The 16,563-nt window shown below is 31.6% G+C and overlaps 3 protein-coding genes and 1 long non-coding RNA gene across 4 annotated transcripts; 1 reads left to right on the top strand and 3 right to left on the bottom strand.

Moving 5' to 3' along the window:
- Positions 1-1,459: 1,459 nt before the first annotated feature.
- On the bottom strand, positions 1,460-4,575 carry LOC139091363 (ninjurin-A-like). The gene is made up of 5 exons (XM_070641408.1): positions 4,373-4,575; positions 3,889-4,040; positions 3,083-3,179; positions 2,632-2,837; positions 1,460-2,438 (listed from the first exon to the last, which is right to left on the bottom strand). Exons 2-5 carry the CDS (start codon positions 4,024-4,026, stop codon positions 2,073-2,075), a joined length of 807 nt encoding a protein of 268 aa, XP_070497509.1. The 5' UTR covers positions 4,027-4,040; positions 4,373-4,575; the 3' UTR covers positions 1,460-2,072.
- A 166-nt stretch (positions 4,576-4,741) lies between these two features.
- Positions 4,742-7,710, top strand: LOC139091448 (uncharacterized). The gene is made up of 3 exons (XR_011544508.1): positions 4,742-6,030; positions 6,086-6,459; positions 6,533-7,710. It is a non-coding gene; the product is annotated as an uncharacterized lncRNA (long non-coding RNA).
- Positions 6,480-7,844, bottom strand: LOC139091447 (ninjurin-A-like). The gene is made up of 2 exons (XM_070641534.1): positions 7,479-7,844; positions 6,480-7,279 (listed from the first exon to the last, which is right to left on the bottom strand). Exons 1-2 carry the CDS (start codon positions 7,555-7,557, stop codon positions 6,762-6,764), a joined length of 597 nt encoding a protein of 198 aa, XP_070497635.1. The 5' UTR covers positions 7,558-7,844; the 3' UTR covers positions 6,480-6,761.
- A 4,444-nt stretch (positions 7,845-12,288) lies between these two features.
- LOC139091379 (uncharacterized) lies at positions 12,289-16,142 on the bottom strand. Its single transcript, XM_070641432.1, has 3 exons — positions 15,910-16,142; positions 15,251-15,413; positions 12,289-13,822 (listed from the first exon to the last, which is right to left on the bottom strand). Exons 1-3 carry the CDS (start codon positions 15,916-15,918, stop codon positions 13,464-13,466), a joined length of 531 nt encoding a protein of 176 aa, XP_070497533.1. The 5' UTR covers positions 15,919-16,142; the 3' UTR covers positions 12,289-13,463.
- Positions 16,143-16,563: the final 421 nt, after the last annotated feature.

The following is a 16,563-nucleotide window of genomic DNA, read 5'->3' as shown; positions in this document are numbered from 1 at the left end:
CAAATGTGACACCAGTCAGCACAACATTAGTAATCAATATCATAATCGTCAAAAATGACGTAAACTTATGCAGGCATTTCATTTTCTTAACATGCACAGAATAATCTGTGTCATAGTTACCGCAAGATGTAATGGAGCATATTTTGGCTACTAATTGAAGAATGAAACTAATGCCGAGAAGTGCTAAGCTAACATAGAATATAAGGGTCCTGTCTTCCGAATTCAGGATATGCTTCAATTGATTTGCATTTGCTGCTATGAGGGACAAGTTCATCATTGCGAACATGAACGTTTTGCTGCGATTTAAGCCGATCATGTTGATGATTGTTGATAGAAGTTCGTTGACTGTTGCACTCGGGGATATATCATAGACCTGTGAATATAAAGAATATCATTTAAAAAATAGAATAACTTACAAATGACGGCATTAAACTTACTTGATGATCATTGTTCGCATCTTCTCGAATTCTTTCTGAAAGTCCATTCAAAGCAGCTTCGAATGGAACTTCTTCGTCAACTTCAACTAAGGTATCTTGAGAAAGTTCACTATGCACTTCAGCTATATGCTGAAATACAGTCACTGTTTGAGCAACCGGATCAATTGGTTTAAAATAAGTTGTTCCTTCTTCCTGATTTGGATCATTGTGAGTTGTAGAATATTCTTCATTTTCATGCTCTTCATCAACTTCAATTTCATCGTAATTTATATTATTATTTGCTGCATCAAAAAGATGAAGAGTTCGGCCGCAAGTTTTAAACTTATAGAATTTAAAACTTTTATTAGACTTTTCTGATTCATCATTTGTCTCAAGATCACTAAAATCATGATCAGTTGCAGTTCCATATTCTTCATTCAAGTTCTTGCGACTGCTTATTTCACTTTGAACTGATATTGATGATGAGCTTGATTCCAGGAATGAACTGACATAATTACTATGAGAAGCATCTGATGCACCAGAATTGGATGAGGAACATGGCTCCTCTTCCTCAATTGTAGACAATTCACCTAAAGATTCATCATCCGATGAAGGTGGTAACATTGGCAGTTTATCTTGATTCATGAATTTTTTTTTGAAAAAAGACATCTTGGCGTGATCAGATATCGGAAGTCTACTGGCTGAAAAGTAATAATTTCTTTTATAAATTTAACCTCAAAAGTTTCTCAAGGACTTACTCCATTTTTTGGATTTGATTCGCAAACTTTGTTTTGTAATTTTTGTCATTGTTATTGTTGTTATTTTAGAAACTTTGTGATCCTTTTCGAATGAACTGTAACAGAAAACTGAAACTCTCAATTTCTAAAGATTATTTTTTGTGCATCTATAGATGCATTCTTATCGATTGTCAAATAATTGCTCAAAAAACAAAAGAAAAAAAGAAAGGAAGCCTCAAAAAATGCTATGAATCATCCTTTTATTTTTAAAATTTATAAAAAAAATTTACATGAGATTAGGTATGTTTTTATTTGATCTACAACACATTCGTGTAAGAGAGAATGTTAATAATTAGTTAGAGAGTACAATAAAAGAGAAAAGAGATTAATCATGAATGATAGTGGAATTTCCTAGATTTAACTAAAATTGAATTTCAATTTGATCCATTTTAGGTGATAAAATGAAAATTCTCTCGACAATTATAGTCACGAATAGCACATTGTTGACCCCAAGAGGACATTATATCAGTATGACAAGACGCAAGGGCTACGTGACTTAAAAATCAAGTTGAAAATATGTTAACAGTCGTTAAATATTCAAATTATATTTGCAACTACAATTAGTTGGTTTCCCCTTTTATAGTTGTTAGTCCCCTTCTTATAAATATTTATTCATTTTCTGAACACTGAAGAATAAACATCGTTGTTACTAAATTAAATCATTGAGGAGTCTTTAATTAAAGCGAAATAATGAATTACACTCCAGAGTTTAAACTTAAATCGACTCAAAATTTAAAATTCTGGAAAAATCCACCTTGCTATCATAAATATGAATGACTTTTTACTTACTTAACTATTACAGATTCACGTATTAAGATTCTATAAATTTACATAAACTAATAAAAGCATCATCTTCATTTTAGCTAACTTCAGCGACACCAAATGCCGATATGAAAACATTTACAATAGTAATCAAAAGTATTCCAATGGTTATCACATTATTAATCTTATCAGCTTTACAAATATCATCCTTGTTTTTGACATTATATCGGCTGTTTAGCACCAGACCTATCCCAACAACGACTTGCATTACGAGACTGGCAATGATAAAAGTGAGACTAAAAAGGTAGTAGGAGTGGCGATTTCGAAGTTCAAGGACGTATCTTAATTGATTTGCATTGGAACTTAATAAGGCTAAGTCCATCATACCCTGTGCTAATGTCTTTTTGTGTTGATATACGTTAATGTCTGGTAGCACGCGAGGAATCGTTTCGCCTGGGAATAACTGAAAATTAAAGCAAATTATTAATTTTAAGGCATGAATTGAGTTGAGATTGGTAAATAGCAGAAAGCAGATAGCAGCAGCATAAGATTATTTACATATGGTACCTGCGAATAATAGATCTTCCATGGTATTTCAGAAAATGGACAGAATAAGTTAACTACATTCTAGTAAATATTTAAAAAGTAAAACTTACAACATCAGAACCTCCATATCCTGGCGGCATTTTTGGGAATGGTGGTAAAGAACCCCTCCTAGATCCATTTGGATTTGGATATGGAACTCTGGTTTTAGGTCCATCAATATCATTATCAGATCCATCAAAAAAGCTATCATCTATTCCATAAGATGGCTTATTAAAGTCTACACTGTTTTTATCTTCATCGTCGTCTATTTCTGGACCTGTAATGAATCAATCAAAGCAATTGCATCAATTACTATTGTGTTGAAAATAATTGAAATACATGATTGATTGAAGGCTAAAATCTTCAGAAGCATTAATGTAAGTAAAATTGTTCCATTGTTGTCTGTTAGGAACTGCCAATTACATTACTTTTTCAATTCAATGATTACAGTTGTAATTAAGCTCCTAATTAATGCTTTACAGCCCTTTAAAATAATTAATAAATCATAAAATTAATGTTTACCTCTAACAGGAGGCTTTTGCCTAGGAAGTGCATCTTCTGGAATGATTGAACTTGCATCTCTAGTCGCTAAATCAATTTCACGTTTTGTTCGATTAGCCTGTGGATAAAAGCAATGAAAAATGCATTGTCAGGAATTGTCGTGAATTATTTAGCATTCAATTGAATTTCAAGCATAATAGGAAGAGTTTATAAGCTAGTGACTATCGAATAACAATCGATTGCTGGTATGTATGCATTGTTTGGAGCTTGACATAGGGGAGTTTGTGATTTATTATTTATATTTGGATATTTTGCATGAGGGATATTGACTAATAAAAAGGCATTGACTGCACTAAACCTTACACCTTTTACAGTTGCATGGTAATAATTCAATTTCCAAGCTGAAGCCATAAATTTAAGAATTAGAAAAGGTAATCAAGGAATTTCCAGTCCATGAAGTTTCTATAAACTTTAAAATTACCATTGCCTGTAAAAGTGTGATTGCTTCCTTACTATGCAAATTATATTTTAATTTCTAACGTCATCCAAGCATTGCTATTCGAGGTAACTGTATATTTTGCTAATGCATAAGTAGAAGAGTCCGCAATTTCTAAATGAGGTTGTTGCTATGTGACGTATAGCAACAATAGACCTAATATTCATAACTTCAGATCCGTTACCCTCTCTTAAAATCATAGACGTCACTTCACAATCGACCCCAAACCAGCAAGTAATTATATTTTCGAGATAATCTGCACAGTAATTAAATATTTTCGAGATTCTCTCAATTCGCATCATTCATCATAAATCAGCTATTGATTACTTACGGAAGACGATCTGCTTCTTGAGCCGCTTCTTTTCTTACTCCGACTTCTACTTCTACTACGTCCATTAATCTCAGTCAAATTTGCTGTAGGAACTTCCTTATCATTAAGTGCTATTGTGACATGACCATTTGTAGACATTGTTGATTCCTTCACTGTTAATTACAAACGATAATGCATTATTCATCCATGATTTATATCTACTTCAGATATTCGATGAATCGTCTGTGATTAAGGAGTTATTGTGAATGGTCATTGAGATTTCTTTATTAAAAATTATGAAATAATCACATCTGTTCTTTAAAATTTTGATTTTAAAATAAGAACCGCGATTTTTGGCTTTTATTTATAATTTTTCCCATCCCAGTTAGCTTAAAAAATCAATAAACTTTTCATTCACATTTCTGTATTTAAATGACTTAATGACTTTCATTGAAAAGAAAAGGAATAGCCATGAGTCACATAATTTCTGCAACAAGAAACTCACATTGTATTTCCTACAAAAAAACCGAAAATTTCAAGCTTTCAATTCACATTAATTAATGTATGCAACAAATTCATGCACAATAAGCACCGAGATTCAACACAAAAAATTTGATGCAATCGACCATTCAATGAATTTTTATAATTTAACCGTGCAAAAATAAAGAGTTACGATGTTTGCCAAACAAATGTAAACTGCTGACTGAACAACTGACTGAGAGGCAGTTCAAGCTTCTGACATCAAATATGTACACACTTGTATATTTTTCCATAATACAGTCATAAAATTCTCTCTGTTTATGCCGACGCCGCGTTGTTCATGTACGTAATTTTATTTTTAGTTACATTTATAGTTTGAGACTTGCCTGAGACATGTGTCGAAAATGTGAGAAATGAGAGACTTTGTAGGTGGAAGAGCTTGTTTGAAAAGTTATTAGCATTTTAAATATGATTGTATAAAAATGCTGTTGAGTCGTCACGCACAATCTAGTTAATCAATACATATCATAAGTTATACAGTCAGTCTTTGTTTGGAGAGTAAATGCGAGTCTCAAATGGATGTAGATTTATCTCATCAAATTGTTGTTGGATGATGTCAGTTGAATTTAGATTTTTGTGTTCTTATTGCGAAATCACTCAAAGATCCAAGATGCTTAAAATTATCATTTTTAACACAAAGCTCTAAGTAATTCGTGTTCATTCTGGATTTTAATGGAAGCCATAACCTATAATTCTTTGCTAAGGTCACTGTGTTAGCGTCTGTCAATACTAAGTAGTTAACCCTGACTGGTAACTAGAACTAGGAATTAACTTACCTTTTACTTGTTGCATCGTATTTTTGACAATTTAAGATTGGTAACTAGATATACGATTACAATAGTAGATCCAGTTGAGTCCTAAGTCATCCACCTGTATTTACCATACAGCCTAGTAAAGAGTTAAAGATCTATCAAATGAAGTTAAGTAAACCAATCCAAGAGTCACGACTCAGCCAGTCAAACTGCAACCCCAAACAGCAACAACCATGCAATCCACAAACACCCCGCTAAATAAATTAGCACATTGCAACGCATGTACATTGTTGGGATTTTTCACCTCAATTTTTCCATGACTCAGTTGTTGAATAAAGTGACTGAAAAAATGCGATCTGTCAATTCCGATCGTAAAAATTACAGGAAATAATGCACAACATTCGTTGTTTGATTTTTTTTGCGCTTCCATGTTGGAAACCTTTTTTATTATTCGCAATGTAAAAATGTTAATCGATTTCACATTCAAAGGTTCACATATCAGGCATTTCAAAGGCACTAAGAATAATGTTAATAGCGGTGATTACGAAAATCAAAGAAGTTATCCAATTGTTAATTCTGTTAGCTTTGCAAACTTCGTCGCTGTCTTTCACATCGTAACGCGAATTAAGAATGAGAAAAACGCCAACGACAATTTGTAAAATGATACTGGCAACGACAAGTGTAATACTGATGAAGAAGAATGGATTTTTGTCAAAAGTGCTAATGATGTGACGCAATTGATTCACATTTGTGACTAAGAGTGCAACATCCATCATACCAGTGCCTGCCGTTTTCTTATTTTGGTAAACATTCAAGTCTGGCAAGATTCTCATGTCTGATTCGTCATGCTTATTTTCATCAATTGGAATCTGTAAGTAGATTTGATTCAATTATCAAAGTTTTAAGTAAATTTTCTATGCTTACAGAATTTTCGACGTCTTTCGTATCTCCCATGTCTATGACTGGCTGCTCACCATTCTCAAGCAATGGTTCATGGATTTGCGCTTTTGACTTAGTTCCAAGGTCTCCCTAAATTATTTTTAAATACAGTAATTAAAATGTTTGAGAATAAAACTTGACTTTGCTGGTGCTTACTGAAGTTGAACTTTTTACGACTGTCTCGGGCATATTCGATGACCCTCCGTCCATGTTTATTTTTTGAGAGTTTCCTATAGAATAATATTGCATTAAAAAATCTTCTTACTCTTGATGGCATGTCATCTATGAATGAATTTGATGGCGCTAGAAATGGTCAATGGAAGATGGGATATGAACTGGATATGACAAATGACCCAAAAAAGTATGAACAAATTTACTTAGTTTTAATGTTTAAAGCACTTTATTGATTTTAGCACTTCTAATATCTCACATAGACTTAAAGTAACTGACAGTCAACAACGAATTTGACTCGATTAAAATGCTAGTGCTGCTTCGCACCTTGGACTGATTGCCATATTTAACATGAAAAAAAATTCACTTGATATAGGAATTCTCTCAATTTAATTTAATTTAAGTAACTTTAATGTTCACATAAAAAACATTTCTAAATTTAATTAGTATTAGTATAAAAACAGCATAAATGAAATGCTGAGAGGCTGCCTCTCATGCTGGTGAAGATACCCCAAAAGCAGATGTAAATACATTAATTATCGTTATGAATAAGATTCCCATTGTAATGAAATTATTGATGCGATCTGCGTTCGCATACTCTTGTTCATTATCAATATTGTAGCGGCTCTTAAAGACGAGGGCAATGGCAACAAGAACTTGTAGCACTAAACTTAAACTTATACATGACAGGCTGATATAATAATAATGATTTCTCTCCTTATAGTCTAAAATGTATCGAAGCTGATTGGCATTTGACGAAAGTAAGGCAAGATCAAGCATTCCTTGAGCGATTGTTTTCTTCTGCTGGTAGAGATTCAAACTTGGTATGTTGGATACATCAGCTTCTGGTGGATAACTTGAAGGCCATTGTGGAAAGTATCCGGCAGGGACAATTCGTGGTTTTTGATCTGTGGGTATAAGTCCATCATCTATTCCAGGAACGTTCAAAAATGGCTTCCGATCTCCATCCACTTGATCGTATTCATCTCTATCGTCAAAAGATTCATATTCTATGGATGAAAAAATATTTTTGAGAGGATTTTATGATGTTGTCTATGGAGTCGTTTACTTATGACGTCTAACATTAAGATGGGATTAGTCAGAAGCTCAGTGACTATTTCTAGGGTTTATGTAGTGTGCAGGAACACTATTAATCCCAATTCATGTTAAAAGTCATTTGCCAACGACTCCTATCAAGCAGACACTTACTTGCAATCGGCGGAATTATTTCCCTAAGTTTGATGTTTTCATTTTGGACCGAGAACTTAACATTTGCTTCTGTGGTCATGTTGTCAAATATCTACTCAAATAATCTATACAAATACAAGTCGTATACACCTTTGATTCCGTGCTGACGTATTTTCCTAATTATTACATCAAACCGGTTAATAAGTAGCAATTATAATTGTGTAATAAATTGCATTGAACTGATAACAACTGACTCAATTATTTTTAATTTCACTAGATGATCTCTGACAATTAATTTTTTAAATAGAAGCTCACTCCATAAAGTCTTTATTTTCTTCTCTTTTTCGGCGAAAATTAAATTGAACAGAGATCCATCCACACGAAATGATTTTTGAATACTGCGAGAGGAGAAAATATTAAAAAATATTTTATACATTCTTCTTAAATTACTCTCATTCGATATTCTCAAGGTTTACCGACACAAAATGTTATATGACATGCAAGCTCAGAACAAAATATTCGCGATCATCTGTTTTAATCAAGAGTTTAGGAAGCTGTGGTAGCACATGCGGGTTGCATAGGTTGTTGTTCATTAAGGGGTGAACTTGTATGCAACACACACATATGTAGCTTGTGTGTAGCCTCTATGAAAAATTCAGGACCTAAAGCATTCGACCCAAAAAATAAAAAAAAAAGGTTTAGCAACATTCTATTTTATACAACACACAAAATTAAATCTAACATCGTACCATTTTAGTACGATCATGCTATTTGGGCGGTTCCAAATGCTGACATGAAAACATTAATAATTGTAATGAACAGAATTCCTAATGAAATAAAATTATCAAATTGTGCTTTCCTCTCGAAATTTTGTCTCTCAGTTTCTTCGTCAGCTGCTTCAGCATGGTAATACCTTTTAAGCACCTTAAATTTTAGGATAAAGGCAATAGCAACAACTATTTGAAGAGATAAGCTTAACAAAAGACATGAAATGTCGATATAAAAGTACATATTTCTATCCTTATACTCCAAAACAGTACGAAGTTGATGTGAATTTGATGACAGTAAGGCAAGATCAAGCATCCCTTGAGCCATAGCTTTATTATGTTTATATTTATCTTGTGCCTTCTGTGCAGTTTTAGGTCGACTTTTTAGCAACAATCGAGGTGCATCTAAATGTTAATTGATTATTAACTTTACTATTCTGGAATTATTTATTTCTTAGCTGCATACCATTACGGTTAATATCATTAATCTCATCATCTATGGGCACTCTATGTTCTCCATCTCCACGATTCGAGTCTAAAAAGGCTTATTGAGAGATTGTTCAAACATTTGTAATTTTAACTTACTTTCAGGATTCATTCCTATTTATGACTTATAATTACGCTATAGAACACTTTTTTTCCCGATATAATAGCAAACAAAGCTAATTAACTTAATAAATTACAGAAAAACAAAACAAAAATTATTGTTTACAAATTGTGTACTAAACTTTAGAACAACAAAGAATAAATTTTAAATATTTTTTGGCAGTTGAAAAATTTAAAATTTTGTCAAAACGGTTGAAGTGGTAAATGCTGAAAAAGTAAAGGCCGAATAATATTCAAATTTTGGATGTCTAAATTATTTATTCGAATTTTAAATTTTAAAAGTTTTCAAGAAGTACAAAATTATAAGTATTTAATCATTAAATTTTAAAAATATGCTTACTTTTTGGAAGCTACACTAAGACCAGATATCAAAATATTATTTACAACCATAATGATGGTTCCAATTGTAATATATTCGTTGATACGAATAACTCTTGCATATTCATTAAAGTTATTGAGACTTAAACGGCTTTTATAGATGATAGCATTAAGGACAATGTATTCCAACATAAGATTGAAACCTAAGCTTGGAGCAGCAAAAGTAACATAATTGTATTGCTTGATATGAGCCAACATGTTTGCAAGCTGAATAAAATTCGATGCGAACAAAGCAACAACAAGCAGTGCCATGCATATAGTTTTATTCCTTAGATAAGTTTCAATGCAAACAGATTCTTCATGGGTCCATACATTTTCTGCATCATGTTCGTGGTCGTGGTTTCCTCGTCTAATTCGAGAAAAGAAGTCTGTGAATAAACATATAAAAATTAATTAATAAACTTGCAATTTATTTAAATTTTAATCAAACTTACCAGTGATATATGCCCAAATCCTCGCAAAAATATTTGGTTGATCTTGTTCCTTGCTACTCTCTAGTAAGTAAGTAGACTCACTACCCCCATTTGACTCAATCATAGATGACTGTCTCTGATATCCCATTAATCTTGAAGAGCTATTAATTACAGGACGATCTGAGACAAATGAGGAGAATGATGAGGAAGTTGATGGTTCTGATGAATCGTACATTTTTCAGTTTTTTTGGTTTTTTAAATGAAAATGATCTGTGATTTATAAATTTGTTTTATATTCGCTCAAGCAGATTGATATTGCTATTCCAAAATCAGAATCAAGAATGAAATTTAAAGAGAATTACTAGCAAATTTAAGTTTGAAATTTTTAATAATTTCCAAAACTTTTTGATTAAAGTTTCGAAAGATATTTATGTTTTTATTTGGGTATTCAGGTAAAAAAGATTTAAACTTATGTTGAATTACAAAATTCAGTTAGGAAATTGAAGCATCATGTTTTAAGATTGTACTAATAGATACCAATGGCTCATGATGTTTTAACGGTCATTTACAATTCAAACAATATATTTTTAGATGTAACATTACATAGTTGTAAACCCCTTTCTACAAATAATCAGTCTGTTTCTGAACACTGAAGAATAAACATCGTTGTTATTGATTAAAGTCTTAAGGCACAATTTTGCCTAGGTAAATAGAGTTCAAAACCACATAAGAACCCAGAGAATGACTAATTTATCCTGCCTCACCGGTTGCATAACGCAAAGATCCAACTTTCAAATAAATAAGGAAATTTCAAATTTATTTATTCAATTAATTCCATGAATTTCTTCTCATCCAACTCCACACTCATGAACTTTTGCAGAACAACAAGAAATTTAAGTGAAAATTGAGAGAAAAACTTTCTTTTTTTTCGTAAGTTTATATAAGAATTTTAAAATTTCACTGATAGATGCAAACATCCATGATCGATCGATTGTGATTATGGCATTTTAATGTCTGCATAACAATAAATAAAGGAAGACTTTTCATTCAAAATAAATTGATGTTTATTGCAAATCTGTTTACAACTTGCTGTGATTATTCCATCATATAAGTTCAAAAGACTTCTGAATTTTTCTGCATATCTATCACTTTCTGCATCATATTCAGCAATGAATTAATGTATTGAGAAAGAGAAATTCTGAATATTTGGGTCTTAAAAGTCATAGCAATTGATTCCGGTATTTGTTGTGGCATAAAAGACTTCATACAAAATTATTCCCGATTTTAATGTCTCCCGACCGTCATTAATGTTCTTTATTTGCGTTGCACGATATATTTCTTTTACATACAGGTGTGTATGCATCACTTTTAAGATTTAAAAACGTTTTTGAGTCACATGTGATCAACTTTAAGTCATGCAAATTTCTGCGTAATTTTCAGAAAGAACTATTTTCTGATGCTATGCTATAATATCCTTCTGATTGTCAATGAAGACATTTAAAATTCAATTAGTTCATGCGAGTTCAATCGAAAGTTATTAAAAGTCAATAAACTTCTAGTTTGGTAGACAAATTTTGAAAATTTGTTAAGAAATAATGAAAATCATTAGTTTTTACAGTAGATTACAAGATTTGCTAGGTTTTGGAAACACAATTGATAGGGAAAGTCTGTATATGTATGAGAATATCAATTTATATCGCGATTGCTGATAAAGTCAGAAATATCTAGAAGAACTTCAAATTTGATTCAAACTATTGAAAAGTATTATGTTACAGACTGAAGGAACCAGAATGGTACAAGATCTGCTCCAGGCCGGTGTAACTCTGAAATATAGTCAGATTTAAATAACAATACTTATCCTCTTGCTTATTTTGGTGTCCTTACATATCAATTATTCATCATATAATCCTTTAGTTAGCGCCAGGAGCTGACTCTACCGCAGGCTAACGCATGTCAAATAAAAACTGTAATACTATCTCAGCATATAAACATTATACTTATTAGACAAATGTATTTAAAATAAATATTTATATTACAACTCAGTCAATCACCTCATGGCTCATATCTTATATGATCAGTAGACATATCAAAATCATTAAAGTATCAGTTGCTATGACTTAATATGAACTCTCAATAATGCATACAAAAATGACATCATATGTAGATTTATGCTGTATAAACTTTATTGCGAGACAAATTTCCAAGATTTATGCTTTTTCATCTCGAAGACGATACAGAATACAATTAAAAAGTTTATAAACAATAAAAAGATGTCAAATTAAATTCACAAGAATAGTCAGACTATAAAAGTTATACAAAATATGAAAACTCAATTCCTAGAAGTGCCAATAAGATTAAATTTGTGGCAGACTTTTGACATAAATACATGATGATCACGGAAAGTTTGGAATGCGCATGGTGACAAAAAAAAGCGACCCGGCACTAGTTGATTAAATCACAAAATATCGCAAAAAATATGTAATTCATGTCACCTGAATCAAAAAGGTTGATAAATGAATAAAACATTTGGTATTTTAAAATTTAGTTTATTTAAATCAATTTTCATTTATTCAAATTGTTTTTTACCTTACAAAAGAATCTTAAAAAGATAATTTTTAAGTCACTTAATATGAGTTTGCTACAAAATAAAAAAAGGAAGTTGTCTTTCTTTCGCAAAAAAAAAAAATCCACGAAAATTAAAATACATGAAAATTCGATTTTGGTGTTTTAAAGGAATTCAATAAATTAAGGAAGACATCAATTTTTATTTTATAGGTAAAATGATGCTGATCACATCAGCCACTGTAGCTGAGTTAATGCAAAATTATTAAAATTTATGAATTAAATGTTTAAATGATGAATACCTTAATGCTTTTATGAAATTTGATATGCATATTTTAAGTATTAAAACTTTATTATTCTCAATTTCATTTATTGGTTCCTTATTTTTTAACTAATTTATTGAGGAACTTGCATTTTAATATTTTGAGACTAAAAAATCTTAATTTATTTAAAAATATGAATTTTAAATTATGGAATTATTGACAAATGACGTCAATCAATTGGACTTCTCTTTGATTTCTGTTCTAAAAACTCATTTTCATTTATTGTCATCTAGTTCCAGTGGAGACGAAGTCAGAATTTTGTCCAAAACGAGGACGACCTCTGGATCCACTCCCGAGTGCTGAGATTCGACTCCCAACATTTAGACGTCATTTGTGAACAATTCCTTATAGCCAGAGCTCGAAGTTGACTAAGATTTTTTTATGATGATTCCAGTCGATTTCGAGCTCTGCTTATTCCTAATTACTGCAAATTGGGCTAGAGTCTTATTGTCTATTATGGAATGGCTTCAAGTAAGTACTAGAGTAGACTGAGACATAGGGATAAATTTATATAGTGACGTGGAGAGAGACTTATGTTGCCCCTTACTAGATAGACGCTTTTGGCGGCAAATATCCTCACAACGTCACTAAAAATTATGCCTAAAGTAAATTTGATCTATTTTTTTAAAATTTTCTAAAATTTCAATATTCATCCCTAAATCACATCTCAGCCCTTAATACAATATGAAAAATGTATAAAAAAATATATATGAATCAGCCTTAAAAGTACAATGGGTAAAATTAATCTATTTAAAATTCTTGTCATATTGACATGCATGGAACTGATATCATTCATTATGTAAATTTCATTATAAACTAAAAAAATTGATATTTTTTTGAATACTGAATTGAGTTTTTGTCTGATTAGCTGCCAAAATTAATTGTGCTACTCATTATTACCACTTTGTTTCTGGATGATAACGCCGTCTCATCCTCGACATCCTCAAAAAGTTTATACTAGTGACAAGAATATCTGTTGCATATATCCCTAGTTGCTTGTGAGCAGCAATAATCTATTGGAATTTCTTTTGATGCTTCTCGTCTGCTTCTGTATGTTATGTGATTGCTTTTATGATGATAATTGCTGACCATTCCGCTGGAATAGACATCATTATCCTCATTGTCATGAATTGTATTTTGTCTATCGTTGTATGGTTCTAAGTCTGGAATCTCATTGTTGGATTCATCATCATACAGTTCATTTCTCCTTTTGTGATTCAAATGATGAATGTGTTTATCACGTATGCGCAAATATCCACCGCTGGGGAAGCCCTCGTGTGTTAATTTCTTATAGTGACGAACGTAATGGTGTTTGGCTGTTGATGGAAATAAAAATAAGGAAGAGAATTTTTATGAAAACTTGTCACATATTTGGAATTTTGATAAGATAAGAAGCGATTATTTTTTTTATTATTGAGCTAATACGCTAAGCACATATCGGAAGTAAAGAATGTAAATTTAAAAGACCACAAAGTGATTGTTAGTGATAAAAGTATGTTCAAACAAAGACTAGAAGTTGACAAAATATTTATTTATTTTTTTGCGCGTTAAAGGTGTGTGAATGGCTTACGACAATGAATACACATGTTGATGATCTTGAACTTGATCGAAAGTTAGTAAAAAAAATATCAAAACATTTTGCCGTTATTGCTTAGAAAATAAAAAGTAATGAGTTCAATAGAATCGGAGGACAGTTGACTCAATTTAGCTACTGACCGATGCGTCAGCACGTAATTGCTGTCCTTTGCTTACTTTCTTGATCTCTCTATTTATATATGCCCATAAAAATATAATTTACACAGCTATTTACTGACATAACATTTTCATGTGCATTGAAAGTTGTTGTATAATACAAGTTGGAATGTATAGGCAGGCGCTAAACTACAATCAATTAAAAATTCACGTGCTTTTGAGTTCCACGAAATAATTTTTTTTTCAATGTTCTATGCTTTACTCAGAATTTGAATCGGAAATGCCTTTATGTCGTCGCCTGTGGATTTCAACAAGGTAGCATTAACCTGCAAACTGTCTAACTTTTTTTGCCGAATTAAAAGCATTGAAAATGATCATGCTGAGATAAGCTCCGCCCAATGTACCTTAGGCTACCTATAAACAGCGACATTCCTACTTCTTATTAGTTCATCTCCCTCGCTACACACGGCAGCATAAGAATTATTGCGAACTCTTTTGGAATTTCTTCTCTACGTGCAGCATTTCCTTTATATTTTGTCTACCTCTAAAATTCTCATGAAAGTGAAATGAATATATGCAAAGAAATTGTATTTTATCTCCTTTACATTCATTGAAGTCTTTCCGAATATTTTAATGTGTTGTCTAGATGAGACGGTAGATAGTCGGTTGGAAATTATGGTGAAATAGATGACTATAGCCGGGGATTTTTGGACAATTCGTGAGATCAATAATCTCTTGGTGTCGAAAATTCATGAAATTAATTGGCAATTAGCAAGATTTTGGCAATTTTAGGGGGGTAACATGCTCTAAACTTCATTTCATTAACAAAAAATTAAGGTTTTGATACCAAAAGCTTCACATTTAATTGCCAATCAATTAACTACCAAAAATTGCAAATTTTCCATCTAAGTCAACTTTATTCCAAATATTCATCTACATATTACCCCCTTGACAATATCAAAAGGGGTTGATTTCCCCTTTAAACCACAAGTAATACAAGTCAACAAGTCTACCGATTTCCAGACAATAGAATAAGAAAAAAAATTACTCACCAAAAATGTCATCGACCTGATAAATGTTATGGAGGGCACTTCTTTTGTGAATGTGGTTGCAGGCATCGACTGCATAATCCCTTAATAAATCTGAATCGCATTCACAATTTGCATAGGTAATATAAATTGTAACAAGTACGGCAAATAAGTAAAAAGAGTTGATCTGTGAATTAAATGAGAAATCGGAAATTAAATCAAAAATGTGCAAAAACACGTTTTTTTCTTATATTCTTAGACACGTTGTTGCTAAGGCGATGTGTGAAGAAATGCGTTCTTATATGGGTCATGGATGATTCTTTGGAAATTGTCCAAATACTTGTGGATGTAGATTTATAAAGGATATGATGAGTAATACAACAATTATCTCAAAAATGCCGAAATTTTGCGCGAAAACAATTCATGCGAATTAATTTCATAATTTATGCTGTCCATGAGTCATACGCTCATACAAGAATGAAGAGATTCTCTCTGGATGTTGATTATTCACAGCAATTATTACCACATAATATTATTTAATTAACTATTCTCTTTCCTTATTGACATCTTTAACATCTTTAGCAACAACTATAAAAGAGACTTATTTTTAGATCGGATGTAGATGAAGACAGTCATCTATAGATTTATATCACTTAATTATTTTCTATTTTTTCTATTTTTACCTTAGCCATATTTGTACTTCACGTAATAAAAACTATGTATTATTCACTTGAGATCTTAATTCCTTTTTTTTTTAAATAAAAATTGTTCTTTGTCTTCTTGCTTCACACTTCCTTCCTTGATCGGAAGAATTTTTTTTATAATATTTTCTCTCACTTTTTTTTCCTTTTAATTCCTTAAAAACCTGACAATGTTCTTGTGCACAAAATAAAAGAATTGTGCGACTTTACTTGCTTAACGATCTATAATAGAATGTATATGTTTCTGTCTTTTTACTGTTTTTATATAAAAGTTATCATTTTGGAAGAAAAAATAAAGAGATTGAAATGTCTCTCTGAGAGTCATAGGATTAAGAGACATTGTGAGATAAGTGCGAAAAGCACTTGTAAAAATTAATTTGAAGAGAATATGCTTTAAAAGGTACATATCTATTAGTTGCTGTGTGTATTAAGGAACAATCATTTGATTAATGCACATACTGAACTGTTCGATGCAGAACCCTTGCATTGAAGATCTTTAATATTTACATCTGAAACTCATATTTAAAATCAACGGCTGTAAGTATTTATAATTGTTAAGGACTTCAATTATGCAACAGTATGACACATGTTGCTCTCACGTCACAGCGACAGCTGATTTCGACCTATCAGCAGCAT

Source organism: Chironomus tepperi, unplaced genomic scaffold (assembly GCF_022539635.2).
Source record: "Chironomus tepperi strain 1889 unplaced genomic scaffold, CSIRO-AGI_Ctep_v1 contig_244, whole genome shotgun sequence".
Taxonomy (NCBI): Eukaryota; Metazoa; Arthropoda; class Insecta; order Diptera; family Chironomidae; genus Chironomus; species Chironomus tepperi.
Note: the sequence above shows the minus strand (reverse complement) of the source record. Positions and strands in the feature narration are given on the sequence as shown.

Bases quoted from the DNA above. Each gene is read 5' to 3' on its own strand.
- LOC139091363 (XM_070641408.1), bottom strand. From the start codon at position 4,026: ATGTCTACAAATGGTCATGTCACAATAGCACTTAATGATAAGGAAGTT. The intron at 2,838-3,082 runs GTAAACATTAAT...GATTCATTACAG, and splicing joins GCAAAAGCCTCCTGTTAGAG to GTCCAGAAATAGACGACGAT. The intron at 2,439-2,631 runs GTAAGTTTTACT...TTTAATTTTCAG, and splicing joins GATATGGAGGTTCTGATGTT to TTATTCCCAGGCGAAACGAT.
- LOC139091447 (XM_070641534.1), bottom strand. From the start codon at position 7,557: ATGACCACAGAAGCAAATGTTAAGTTCTCGGTCCAAAATGAAAACATC. The intron at 7,280-7,478 runs GTAAGTGTCTGC...TTTCATCCATAG, and splicing joins AATAATTCCGCCGATTGCAA to AATATGAATCTTTTGACGAT.
- LOC139091379 (XM_070641432.1), bottom strand. The intron at 13,823-15,250 runs GTGAGTAATTTT...TTCCATCAACAG, and splicing joins TCAGGTCGATGACATTTTTG to CCAAACACCATTACGTTCGT.